The 13,840-nt window shown below is 49.8% G+C and overlaps 1 protein-coding gene across 4 annotated transcripts in view; it reads left to right on the top strand.

Moving 5' to 3' along the window:
- Positions 1-13,158, top strand: part of TMEM94 (transmembrane protein 94) — a 52,239-nt gene extending 39,081 nt beyond the window's left edge. For all 4 annotated transcript variants that reach the window (XM_030013030.2, XM_030013031.2, XM_030013033.2 and 1 more), the window contains 14 exons: positions 752-933; positions 1,134-1,272; positions 1,618-1,733; positions 2,635-2,734; positions 4,189-4,297; positions 4,845-5,034; positions 5,593-5,670; positions 6,069-6,154; positions 6,882-6,963; positions 7,285-7,439; positions 7,762-7,856; positions 9,036-9,129; positions 9,380-9,550; positions 10,404-13,158. In XM_030013030.2, the coding sequence (XP_029868890.1) occupies positions 752-933; positions 1,134-1,272; positions 1,618-1,733; positions 2,635-2,734; positions 4,189-4,297; positions 4,845-5,034; positions 5,593-5,670; positions 6,069-6,154; positions 6,882-6,963; positions 7,285-7,439; positions 7,762-7,856; positions 9,036-9,129; positions 9,380-9,550; positions 10,404-10,476 (1,670 nt within the window). In that variant the 3' untranslated portion in view covers positions 10,477-13,158. The remainder of the gene's footprint in view (positions 1-751; positions 934-1,133; positions 1,273-1,617; positions 1,734-2,634; positions 2,735-4,188; positions 4,298-4,844; positions 5,035-5,592; positions 5,671-6,068; positions 6,155-6,881; positions 6,964-7,284; positions 7,440-7,761; positions 7,857-9,035; positions 9,130-9,379; positions 9,551-10,403) is intronic.
- Positions 13,159-13,840: the final 682 nt, after the last annotated feature.

The raw sequence follows: 13,840 nt of genomic DNA, 5'->3' as shown, positions 1-13,840 counted from the left end.
TCCAGGAGGCTCTTTTGGAAAACCAGTCTTAACCTCTTTCCACCTTGGTCTTCCATTCTGTAAAATGTGAATAATGGGGTTTCCAACAGCTGGGATGCAGTTGTGACTGAGTGTTTTCAAAACACTTTTCAGTCCTACCTGTGGCAAGCTTTGCAAGTGTGTGAAGTGTTTTATTATTTTGTTCCTCATGCTGCATCCAGCTCCCATTCACCACAGGCTGACCTGGTGATGGTGAAGGAACCCTGTCAAAGAGCCTTTGCAGGCTCTTTGGGAGCATCTGCAATGTCACTGGAGGGAACATGATTCAGTTCCTTTGCATCAGCCCCTTGTACTATGATACCACTGCCTCAGCTAGACTTGCCATGTTGTTTAAGCACAGTATGATGTGTTTAAAATGCACATGTGAACATTATGCAGCATACATCCTTTACCTTTCTGCCCCAGTTCCTTGTGACTGATCCCTGTCTTCTGTTTTGTCTTTTTCCTTTCCATGCTCACTGTCTCATGCTTGTATTCTTGGTCACATGTGTGGGGATATCCTGAAACTGCTTCTGTGATTGGGTATGCTGGGACAAATGGATGTCTCTTCATTTCCTCCTGTATACATGTGTGTGTATCTGCATGTTTCTGTGTATCTGGGTACTGTGTCCTTGGGTGTTATCTTGGTGGCCTCTCCCACCATGTGTACTTTGTCTGATGCACGTGGCCCCTTGTGTCTCAATGTGATTGCGTGTTGTTTGCATGACTGAAGAAGGGATTGGGGAAGTGATGGAGAAGGAAGACTGTATCCAGGCTCTGAGCGGACAGATCTTCATGGGAATGGTCTCATCTCAGTATCAGGCCCGTCTTGACATTGTTCGCCTCATTGATGGATTGGTCAATGCCTGCATTCGTTTTGTCTACTTCTCCCTGGAAGATGAGCTCAAAAGCAAGGTAAGCTGTCTTTGCTAAATTCCCTGAACTTGCATGTCCCCTGGTTGTCTGACTGGAGAGTTTAGCTCCAGTGCAATCTAAGGTTAATCTGATTCAACTAGCTAATGGGTCCAGAAGGTACCTACACTCCAATATGGCATTGGTCTGCAATGCTCTGGCCTGAGCAGCTACACTAAAATCTTTTTTCTGCTCACCTACAGGTGTTTGCTGAAAAGATGGGTCTTGAGACTGGCTGGAATTGCCACATATCTTTAACCCCTAATGGTGACGTGCCTGGCTCAGAGATCCCTCCCTCTAGCCCTAGCCATGCTGGCTCTCTGCATGATGACCTACATCAAGGTGAGAGAACTGCACCTAAGCCCCTTTGAATGCCACGGGTTTCCTGGATTTCAGGTGGGATTTCTTTACTCTCTTCTTCCCCTAGAAGAAGAGCGAGCAGAACAGATAAACTCTTGTGTCTCAAAAGAGCTGAGACTAGGCTCACATATCTAGCTCCAAGCAGATTAGTCATCTAAAAATACTGCATTTTAGATGACTGAGTGGGATCTAAGTGTTGCTAACCTAGAAAATTAGGCCTCACGTTTCCTGGCTTCTGCAGTGCCATGTGAATATAACAAGTGGGTGGCACAGGGGTGGCAGAGGCAGGTTTGTGCTTATTGTTTATGCTACTTCTCTCTGCTCCAGTTTCTCGAGATGATGTGGAGGGGCTTCTGCTGATGGAAGAGGAAGGGCACTCGGATCTCATCAGCTTTCAGCCAACAGACAGCGATATCCCCAGCTTCCTGGAGGACTGTAACAGGGTGAGGCCCCCTTTCCCTATAGACCTTGTGCTGTTGTCATGGTCAGCAGTATCACCTCATTACTCCCAGAAGGAATTCCTCTTTGAAGCAGATTGACTGGTTTGCATTGGGACTCCTGATTTCCCCCACTTCGTCCAGCTTGGCGTCTAAAGCCTGGGAAGTTTGGGATTCTCTCAGTTAATCACTTTTGCTGAACAGGTCTTTTCTTTGGAGTTTAGGAATGGAGATGACCACATATGGGGTAGCTTTGAGAGCTGCATCTCAGTCCATCCGGGTCCCCTTCCCATGCGCTGGGCAGGGAGTGGGAACATCCCCACGTTCCATGCAGACAGAAGAAACTTTCTTTCCTCCAGCTGTGAGCCATGGCTGGTGCTGCCCAGTATTCAGAGTGCGGGACAAGCTCTTCCTGCCTCTTAAAGAACTCAAACATGCTTAGCAGAGGTTACAGGAATATCAGAGATAGATGCAGATTTAAAAAAATAAATAAATTTAAAAAATCTATTAGGCCTGGTTTTAAAAAGCAAAAGTCCTTCCCTTGCCATGTGTTGATGTGGCTGCAATTGAAATAGATCTAGTTGCTGGGAGACAGCACAGGCTCTGACTAGATTCTCCACACAGGTAAAAAGTCCTTTGAAATCCTTGAGCACAGGTTTATCATGCTGATCTTACAAACCCTGAGGGCAAGCACAGACAGCTTAGCATGTCAGCGTAGAACTTCAGGAGAAGGCTTTTTACAGTGGCTTGGGAAAGCTAGCTTTTGTCTGCAGCGACATCAGTTTGTATCTGCTCTTAAAGTTGCATGATTCTGAGAATCATAATTCTCATTTCAGCAGTTCCCTCTGAAATGCCTCTCCCTCACATACACACTCCCCTGCTTAGTCTCTTCTTTCTCTTTTTTCAGGCCAAACTCCCACGGGGGATCCACCAGGTGAGACCTCACCTGCAGAATATAGACAATGTGCCTTTGCTGGTGCCCCTCTTCACAGACTGCACCCCAGAGAGTAAGTGGCACAGAGCCTGGGTCTGTCCTACTGCTGTCCATGAATACTTTCCCTATCCCTTTGCTCTGGCTCATCTGGGTGTGGACATGGGTGAAGGGAAGGGGATACAGTCCAGAAATCTAGAAGGGCATTTTGGTATTAATGACCCTCTATTGCTGCCTGTGGGAAGCCAGGTGTTAACTTCATTTTAATGCAGCTGTTCCCTAGCTACAGAATTGGGCTAAGAACCACTCCTTTCAATTTGCATTCATAAGAGACACAAAAGCAAACATCCAAAATGCTACTGCCTTTTAATAAATAAGCATTGTCAGTGTGCTAGGAGACTTTGATCTCTGTTCGCACCCCTCGCTGCCTTATATAACTCAAAAATCACTTCCCAGAAGAATTTTCCTCTGGCAGTTGCTGTTAACACCTTCTGCTGCTTTGCAGAGTTTTTGATTGCAGAGACCAGAAAGGACAAAATTCCTTTATCTCTCTGAGAGATACTATTTTATCTAAGAAAGGGGCTGAGTGCTCAGCTGGCTAATACCTGTCCTCTCTACAGTAAAAGTGCTAAGCATCATTATGATTTGGCATTTTAGGTACCTCTGGGCACAGTTTACAGAGTGCCAGTGAGAACCAGTTACAGCCCAGTTTGCCTAAGCAGTCAGTGTCGAGTAGATTTCCTCTCTCTTTTTGACAGGAGTGACAGTTCCCCACTTCATCTAACCCCTTGCTGTGCTGCAGATCTGGGTGCACCAGTCATTTAGATAAGCTGTTTACAGGAATCTGCAGAGGGTGGGTTTGGTTTGTTTTTTTTTTCCTGGAACATTCTAGAAATGTCGTATACACACAGAGCACTGTGCACAGAGCTACAGAAAGAAAATCAGATCAAACAGCAACTTTGATTTAGAGGCCCCAGGAGGCTGTTGATAAAAAAAATTGATGAAGGCTAGAGGTAGTGGTGGGAGTGCAGGAACAGGGGCTGGCTCTGAGTATGGCTAAGTGTGGCACTGCTTTCAGAGTGGTTTGTTATATTCCCTCTGTTCCTTTAGACTTGAAACAGTAGCGATGTGCTGCTGAGCAGAGTTTAAAATTGTGTATTTATTTCAGGTTTGAATTAGTTAGGTTAATTTAATTTCTGCTGTTTTCTAACAAGACCATTTGATGCTGAAGCCATCTGTATTATATACCCAGGCTATACTTACAGCTCTGGTCTGAAAGAGATGTGCTAGAGATGCAAATCTCTGGGTCACAGTTCTGTGAATCGCAGTTCAGTTCCTGCAGGAGCCAGGTATACAGGGCACTCAGACTGCAATTGATTAGCTATCTAATTGTGTACTTCGACTTTGGATCTCACTCTACATGACTGGTGAATATCACCTTGTTATCCAGACTGGAAAGGGTGTGAAACACTGCATCTTTGTGTGCATAATGAGATAACACACTGTGTTTCTCCTCCTGTCCCTTTGCAGCCATGTGTGAGATGATCAAGATCATGCAGGAGTACGGGGAGGTGACTTGCTGTCTGGGAAGCTCTGCTAACCTGCGGAACAGCTGCCTCTTCCTGCAAAGTGATATCAGGTGGGGCAGAATCCAAACTCCTCCAGCTGCCTTTGCTTTGAGCTTAGCAAGTGCCCAGCCGTGGGTCTGGACCACACCAGACCTGTGGATTGTGCAGGGGGATGCTCACAATTGCTCTGTCCATTATTACCTGCGTTTGTCACCATAAGGGAGATTTGGGTGGTATTGGGACAACTAGCTAGATCCCTTGACACACAGAGATGTTTCCATCTTTGAAAGGAAGATGTTACTCTTGCATGCTGAACTGCTGTGCACCAGCTGGCATTACAGATGCTTCTCATTGGATGAAAGAGTGGAAATGCCCCTCTGGGTCAGCCCATTTGTTGACCTTGAGCCACAAACCTAAGTATGTTCATTATATCTCTGGGAATAACTGAAAGTCTAGGGAGACTGATCCTAAATTCGTGCCACAGCTCAGGACTTCTCTACCAGCAAGGTAGATAGAGGTAGCATGGCACAGCACAACTTTACAAGCTGGACTGCACTGAAACATAGTTTCTCCTCTGGGATGAGGACTTTCACTAATGCTCCTGTGTTGTCCTTGCAGTATAGCACTGGACCCTCTCTACCCATCTCGCTGCTCCTGGGAGACTTTTGGCTATGCCACCAGCACCACCATGACTCATGTCTCTGATGAGCTCACCCCGCTGCAGCTCTCCGGTCAACTGAACAGCCTACCTTGCTCCATGTCCTTCCGCCAGGAAGAGAGTACCAGCATCATCAGACTTATAGAGCAGGTAAGCCAGGCATATCCCCTCTCTAGTACTCACCCCTCTGCCTGCAGCTCACAAAGAGCAAAGCCAGGAGCTCCTGTGAGCATTCTTGTTGAGTTGCCCACAGTAAGCTGCCAGCATTAGCTTTGCTCAAGTCTCCTGTCCTTTGTTCAGGAAGCACAACAGAGATACTCTTCCTGCCTGGCCCTACCGGTCCAAGGTGCAGGGGATGGGTTGGGAATGGTGCCTTGTGGCAACAAAACATGAATATTGTTCAACTGGATAAAGTATAAACTTGTAGAGATCCCTAGCCAGACAACAACGCAGTGCTAGGGAAAAGTGTTACCACAGAAAAGCCAGGAGGCTTAAACAAACTTACCCCTTGGCTAAATTCAGCCTTTGCTTCACAACTTCTACATCTAGGCAAGAGACCTTCGCCTTTTGCTTACAGTGTGTCCAGATCCTCTCCCCTCCCACTTCCCCTGCAGGCCACATGTTCTGCCCCTGCCTGCCAATAATTGCTCTTGGCTGATAACTACTCCCATCACAGCAAGGGCTCTGAGGGCTTGTGCTTCCTTCCAGGCCAGGCATGCAACATATGGGATCCGCAAGTGTTTCCTCTTCCTGCTGCAGTGCCAGCTGACCTTGGTTGTCATTCAGGTGAGTCCTGGCCTGGCTGGGGACAGCATTTAGCTCAGAGGACAGGAGTGCTAGCGTGGATATGGGTGGCTGCAGTGGGGCAGCCTTACAAGAGAGGAAGGTGGCCTTCAGTCAGGTTTACACAGCACATTTGGGGAAGTTACAGATAGAGACTATGTGATCTCAGCCTGCATTGCCCCTTCTCCCTGACCCTCCTACAGGGGTTTCTTTTCAAACTCTTTTTCCCTGGAGAAAAGCATCCCCTGCAGCACCTGCCCCAGCAGCCTGGAACATGTGGAGGGGCTGTGCACTGGCAGCCTAGTTACCAGCTCATCCCAGTGTTTAGGGGGAGGACAGTAGCATCTTGGTAACAAGACTAGCACTGCTCATGCTCTTCACTCTGGATTGTTCCTGTCCAGTTCCTCTCCTGCCTGGTGCAGCTGCCCCCCATCCTCAGTACCACGGACATCGTGTGGCTCTCCTGTTTCTGCTACCCACTGCTCAGGTGAGTCTATCAGACAGGGTGGAATCTCCTGCCTCCCACCCACAGGATGCACAGACCAGTCCCCCAGCCTCACTGCACCCACATTAAAAGCAAGCTGACATAGAACCATAGAATCATTTAGGTTGGAAAATACCTTTAAGATCGAGTCCAACCATCAACCATGCCCACTAAACCATGTCCTGAAGTTCCTTGTCCATGTGCTTTTTGAATACCTCCAAGGATAGTGACTCAACCACTTCCCTGGGCAGCCTGTTCCAATGCCTGACATCACCCACAGCGTGCTAAGAAGGCTGCAAGGATTCTTCCAAGCACCTGCTTTGACAAGGTGCTTGGAAACACAGATAGGAGCATTTGTGTGCTGCTGTGTTAGCCCTTCCTGCTGTCTGAGAGCTGCTATTATCTTGTGGCTTGAACCTCCAGCTGAAAATCATCTTCTGATACTGTTGCACTAGCTGGAGTGTGATGGAGAGGCTAGGGTGTCAGGCAGAGGCCAAGGTACCATGGGTGGGTTTTTCCCCATCCCACATTTGGAGGTCACTTCTCTCCCTGTCTGCACCTGCCCTGAATGACACCTTTTACAGCATATGCTTAAGGCAGTGGCTGGATAAGTGCCAATGCTTCAAGCAGTCTGAGGAGGTTATTTGGGTTCAAATGTTAAACACAGACAAAAAAGCAATAGTTCTGGTACCTGAACTTGTTACTGAGAGACTAACTTGCCTTTCTCCAGCATCTCGCTCCTGGGCAAGCCTCCCCACAGCTCCATCATGACCATGGCAACAGGAAAAAACTTGACTTCCATTCCCAAGAAGGTAGGTGGCCCATCAGATTAAAATTGTTCACACAGTTTTCTCTTCTACTTTATCCCAGTGTTGATACATAGCTGAGGCCTTGTGCCTTCCCTGCTTGCTTGGTAAATTGATCCATGGCATGAGCCATGTTATCCAAAAGCCTGGCATGGACAGGAAGGGAATCCCTTAGTGTCAGCATGCCCACAGGGCAGAGCCACAGTGCAGCATCTCATCTGTACTACAGCTTGTCTTCTGCAGCCACCGATTCCCTGATGGTTCATGTGGGGGAGGTTGTACCAGTGACATGCCCATGTCATCCTCCTGCGTCTCCCTTATTCACAGACTCAGCACTACTTCCTGTTCTGCTTCCTGCTGAAATTCAGCCTGACCATCTGCTCCTGCCTCATCTGCTTTGGGTTCACACTGCATGAGTCCTGCAAAGAAGTGAATACTACCAGCCTCAACCTCACAGCCTGCTCCTCCATCATGCTGCACAGGTGAGGAACTGAGCCTGGCACACACCCCCCCTCACCCTGCAGGGCCTGTTGCTCTTGCTCTTCCCAGGTAGAACTGATTTCCCTCTAACAAGCTTCAGACTCTTGCATGATCCAGCTATAATGGCTATACAGAGGGCTGGGTGCTCTCCCTATAGCCTTGACAATTGCATCTTTACTCACTGTTGCATCCTGGTACTAGGACAGCCTGACTCCAAGCTTACACTTAGTTCTCTCAGCTATTGGAGGACATGGCCCTGGTGGGAACAGGTCAGACAGTAAGTCCCCACTGTTGACTTCTTTCCTGTGTCCTCTCATTTACCAGCAATGCTGATGGTGCTCCTGACTGGTTTGGGACATTTTCCAATGCTCTTCTTGTAGCCCAGAAGCTCACAGCTGGCCTGATAGTTCTACACACAGGTAAGTCCCTGTTCCCAGACCTCCATTCCCTACTTTGGGGGAAAACTTGCATCCTTTGCCTCTTTTCTTTTCCCCTTATGCCAAAGCACAAACTCCCTGGCAGAAGCTAACACTTCAATGGCCTCTCAGCACAGGCATAAAGCCCCTTGTGTTACTAAGCACTGCCCTAACAGATAAAATACAGCACCTTCAGAGCTGATTCTGCTTCCTACCAGGCTGGTGAAGTGTTGATTCCCTTCCAGTCTCACCAGAAGGTCAGCATCCTTCTTCGCCTTCTTACGAATCAGCTAGCAGCATCCTGCAGCTCTCCAAAAATATTCCCTGCCTCAGAAGTCCTTACATGACTGCTGCCATTTTGTGAAGCAGCCCCTTTCCTTATCCCAAACAGCACCGGTGCAGCTATGACTACTCTGGAGCTGGAAGGCTTTTTAAACCTTCTGGAGGGGTGGGGTACCACCTCCTGGCTGACCCTCATTACCTGCACATGATTGCCTAGAAAAGTAGGTCCAGCTGCTCTCTGACAACCTTAAAGGGTCTCTGCTCCCTTTCTACCATGTCATGTGGTGCTGCGCCTTGGTGTCAGAGCATTGCACGCTGAGATGTGCCGGGTGTCCAGGCCAACAGAAATGCTTCCTGATTTGAGAGGCAGCCCTACTTTAGAGGGAGGTAGTGTGCATTACTGTTTTACGTCCTTCAGACCACTGAGCCTAGGCAGGCAAACTCTGCCTGGCAGGTGGGAATTGCTGTTTTGAAGAGCCCAAGCAAACGCTGAGCAAATGCTCCGTCCTGTACAGACAGCTCTGGGTCTCTGGCTAAGTATCTTTCTCTGGGCTGGAGCTTTCCACTGGTGCAGGCCTGCAGTGACCCAGAGACAAGACCTCCCCCATGGCTCTCTAGTTCTGGTCCTTTGCCTGATCTGTTTTAGCATGCCAGGCTGCGAACCAACCTTGGCATCCCCACAGTGAGTAATCCTGTGCACTACTACTACTGCACTCCCCACTCCCTGCAAATTTGGGGACTTGGAATTGCTGTGGGGAGTCTGGTCTGAAAAGACCTTGAATGAAAGGTTGGTTTCAGTGACGTAAACCCCATATCCCTTTGGAGTAACAGTTGCTGGTGCATATTGTAAATTGTATCTGTGTGTGGTGCTAAATAACCCCCTCTTCCATCTCCCCATAGTGTTCATATCCATCACCCACGTCCATCGCACCAAGCCATTGTGGAAGAAGAGCCCCCTCTCCAACCGGTGGTGGACGCTCACTGTGGCTGTTGTGTGAGTATCCCCAGGCCCTGAAGAAGCAGCCCAGAATGCTGGAGGAAGGAGGGCTCTAGACCTGCTCCAGCACCAGTTTGCTGGTGCTGAGGAAAATGATAGTTACATGGCAATTGTTCTCCACTGCTGAATTGGTGAAGGGTCTCTGTTGTAAACTCAGGAGTGTTACATCTGGGCTAAACCCTGATCTGCAGATCCTGGAAAGCTTGTTAGATCTGCTGAGATCTGCTGTATCTGTTTATGATCTTAGATTGCTGGGGCAAGTGGCGCAGACTGTGCTGGACCTGAAACTCTGGGAAAACCTCAATTCTTCATTGAACTTTAACGACGTTTCCATCTCCCCGGTCTCATGGCTCCTGGGTTTTCTTTCCTTGGTCCTTGTGGTTATCATCAATGAGATTGTCAAGCTGCATGAAATCAGGTATGGGGGTAGTAGGGAAGATGAGGAGAAAGGACTGGAGCCTCACTCCAGCCTGGCCTTGAGCTGCAGAAAAATGATGCACAGGGAACAGGGTGGGGAATAAAAAGGAAAAGATGATTGCATTGTGTAAATCACCTGGCTATTGTGTGCAAGCTCATGTTCCACCTCTCAGGGAGGAAGTGCAGGGGAGGAAAGAGGGTCAGGGAACGGCTGTGGCAGTGATTGGGAGCAGGAAGGGAGACCAAAATTTCCTTATCTCAAACCAATGAGAGGGAGACAGCCAAGGTCTATGAAATACCAGTATGGAATTGGAGAGGGCTGTTCTCTCCATCTCGTCCCATGAGGACAGAGAAGCATTGAATCACAGCAGAGGAAATACGTCTTCACACAGTGCCTGGACTGCGGGACTCATTTTCACAGGAAGTAGCTGAAGCCAAGAATTAGTAGCAGGCAAAGTGACTGGCTGTTCTTCCTAGCACAGGGAGCAGCCGGAGCTGGGAGTTAACGCTAATGAGCATTGATTCAGGAAATGGGTTGGTGAGGAAAAGCAGTGGGGATTACGGGGAACCCTGATGGGGACAGAGCTGCTGTCTCTGTTTCTGGGAAGGATTTCTGGACCTTTCTCTGCTGTGTCTGGTGGCCCTGGAGATGAGATTTGGCTGGATGGGGTAGGACTGAGACCATGGGTTGCTCTCTGGATTCCATGCTTCTCTCAGGGTACCACAGGGCCCAGGCCAGAGCTTCCCTGTTTCTTGGGGCTATGCAGCTGCAGCTCAGGAATCACAGTGGGGCAGCCTTGCTTGCCTTTCACCCCTCCACATGCTGACTCTCTTCTTTCTTCTGCTTTCTCCAGGGTCCGGGTCCGTTACCAAAAGAGGCAGAAGTTGCAGTTTGAAACAAAGCTGGGGATGAATTCGCCGTTTTAAACACTCCCAGATCGAGTCCCCTGGAGCCAGGGCCACACAGCCGCATCCTGCACTGGGAGAGTGGCTGCACCAAAGGCTCAGGGAGTTTTCCCTCACACATGCAAACCAGACAGCCTCCTTGCAAAACTACATCAGCACCTTCCAGGGGGCCCCAGGCAGGGTACTGCTATCAAGATCCCCTAGCAGGTATGCAGCCCCTCCCCAGCCTGCTAGGGTACTCCCAGGGGAGCCTACAGGCTCTGGTGGCTGTTCAGGCTGCTCTTCCTTTATTTATTTATTACTAGAGGTTTTTGTTAGTATCATGGTGATGCTGAAATGAAGTGACTCCTTGCCTCTGTGTGAGCAGATGGGTTTCCTGGACCTGGCAGGAGAATCTGGGGCCAGCAGGGGAGACATAGGGCTGCTGAAGCAAGAGATCGCTATTGAAACCCGTTTGTTTTTCCATCTCTGCGTGCTCTCCTGGATGATGCGTGTGTGCATGCCTGTGCATGCCCTCACCAACCTCCCTGTCCCTGTGTCCTGGGGCAAAGGAGCCATCTCTCTTGCAGCTCCCAAGTGCTGGGTGCCAGGTGAGGACTAGAGCTCGCATCCCCAAGGGGACACTGGGAAGGGTCTCTGGCAGGGTGCTGGGAAAGCCCCTGCAATGGCCAGGCTGTGCCAGGCCTGCCCTCTAGCGTTGTTGCTCTAGCCACATGCCGGCTGTTGAGTGTTTTAAGAGAAGACAGGTAAGACAGGACTTTAAGAAAAGCTGTCTGCATTTGACCCTAGTGATCTGGTGCAGAGGGAGTCAGGAGGGCAGCTCTGCCTGCCTGCAGGGAGTCAGCATGGCTCAGCTTTCTTCAGCCCTGTTGAACCAGCTCTTACCTGCTTTAACAACCCCCAGAGAGGTTTATAACTGTCCTCATTTTTGTGATACGAATTGCCGTTCTGCTTCAGTAAAATGCCTGCTTGAGAGCGCCATAGCTAGAGATAAAACCTGAGACCTGCCTATCCTGCCGTGGAGGGAAGGGGACGTCTTATCAGGCAGGATATCTGCATCTTGGTGTTGTGACTAACGTGGAGCTGGTGGACGGCTCCTTTCCCAGTCCTGGGATTGTGCTGCATCCAGTACTGGCTCTCCAAGGCACAGGGAAACCCCCTGTATCATGTCTTTCTGTGATAGTGTTTGGAAGTCTCTCCCCTCCATGCTGCTGCCCTCACATGTGTTCCCTGTTTTTCTGGAGGTCTTTCTTCATTTGACAGGGGGAAACCTTCCCCTGAGGGCTGCTGCAAACCATGATTTGCCCCAATGTGGCACACATGCTCTTGGGCTCTGAACAGACCCCAGCTGTACTGGGAACACTGGTGCTGTTGTGGGCTGGCAGTCAAGGAGCACACAGGCTTGGCTACTGGAATATGTGCAGCTCACGGAGATGTTGACTCCCTTCCTAGTTCTAAAAACTGACTAAAGCTGGTAAGTCCTGGCACTGGTTTTGCTCCCAATATTAACACTACAATATACAGCTGTTACTTCCCCTTTGGTACCCGAGACTAACAAATGGCTGCTGGTCCTTCCCTGGCAGGCAGGGAGCTGGCTGGGAACCCCCAAGCTCTGCCCTGCGGCTCCGCCTTGTCTTCCTTACATTTCAGCATGACCAGAGAGCATGCACACTACTGCGTGTCTCTAAGCAATACCCTTCTCCCTGCTGTGGTTCCAGCAGGAGGGCAAAGTCGGGGTACAGCCAGCCTCTGAGCTTTGGGGACAGACAGACGATGCTGGAAGCGGGCAGCTGGATGTGTTCAGAGGCCTGGACCCCATTCCTACAGCTGGAGAGCGGATGTTTAGATTCCATGCTGCTGGCAGGGTTGCATAGGATAGGGAGCCAGCAGCTCACTGGGGAAATGCAAGGCTGCTCTCCTGCAGCATGGCAGTGCCACGCCACTTCTGCTTGCAGAGTGGGTCTGCTCACCTTTGCCAGCTAGGCTGAACTCTGCCTTCTCTCCTCTCAGGCCTGCAGAGCTGCCTGGTTCAGGGAGAACAAGCTGCATCTTTCTCAGTCTCACTTAATTCACTATATGCCAGATCCAGATCTGTTACCCCTGGCACCTGAGAAATCAGCTTTGCTTTCTGATGCCAGGGTCGGCTAGCAGGTGGGATACGGTCTCCTCTGTGGCCAAGCTGAGCTGGAGTCGGGGGCAGCACCAAGCTGCTCACTGCTATTCCTGCAGAGCAACCTTCCCCCCCCCACCAGACCTTAGCTTTTGCCGTGCCCCTAACTGTTTTAGGTGATAAAAGACAGCAGATACTGGGGCTTCCTGCTGGCCACACCTTCCTCTAGAGGAGGCACCTCCAAGGTTTCCTTCTCTGGGTGATCACAAATGTTTATTTTCCTGCACCCTCCTTCCCCTGCTAGACTTGGAGGGAGCCGAGGCGTATGAACGGAGCCTTTTGGATGGTCTCGCCAATGCCATCCTTCCCTTGGCCATTGAGGTATCCGAGGGTCAGGGTGCACGGCTTCAGAAAGAAATTTCCTACATCAAGATGTTTTTAAATGGTGTATATTTTATATTAAATTTTTTGGGATGTATGTAAAAATACTTGATTTGTATTAAAACTTGTAAATTGTATAAAAAAAAAAAAACGAAACCCAGACCCACATGCATCCAGTGTATGAACGGCAATAAATGATTGTCTTGGATAACGCACACAGTGAGAGTGGGAGGGAGTGTGCATCCTGCAAAGCGAGGAGGTAAAAATGTGTGTGGCTGCTCATGTCATAGGGTCTGAGTTACCTGGCTCAGCTGTTCTAGAGACACAGCTCGAGAGCTTGATGCTCCTGGGCTGTGATCCTGGTGCTTTTTCCCCACTTTCTGCTCAGCTTTGGGCAAATCTGTCCAGCTCTGAATGCCTGTGCCTACAGAGTAACAGTCTGCTTACCTCATGGTCTCCTGGATCCCAGGCACAGCACACGTGGTTCTTCCCAGGCACTGCTTCGGCTGTGGCTGGTGGCACGGTTTGAAGCCCTCTGGATGAAAGGTCAGGGGCGAACTGGAACAGGCGCTGGGAGCACTGGAGAAAAGCAGTGTGGCGAGACAAGGAGGCCTGGGCTTCTGGTTCTGAGCAAAGCAGGAGCCAGTGTCGGTGTGCCCGCACGCTCATCACACCAAGGAGGATGGAGGAGTGCTTTGCCTGGCAGGCAGGGGTAGCTGAGGCTTCAGACGTGCCCGAAGCTGGGCAGTGGGGCGCTGGAAGGTAGTGTTGGTCCCCAGCGCTCTCACCACACATCGCTGCCATGGTGGTAAGACTCAAACTGAACATTAACCTCGCTGGAAGTGACAGCAGGACTCTTACCAGGGGAGATTATCTGAGGAAACCCAGATCTTA

The sequence above is a fragment of the Aquila chrysaetos genome, chromosome 5 (assembly GCF_900496995.4).
Source record: "Aquila chrysaetos chrysaetos chromosome 5, bAquChr1.4, whole genome shotgun sequence".
NCBI lineage: Eukaryota > Metazoa > Chordata > Aves > Accipitriformes > Accipitridae > Aquila > Aquila chrysaetos.
The sequence above is the reverse complement of the archived record's forward strand: the minus strand, read 5'-3'. Positions and strand labels throughout refer to the sequence as shown.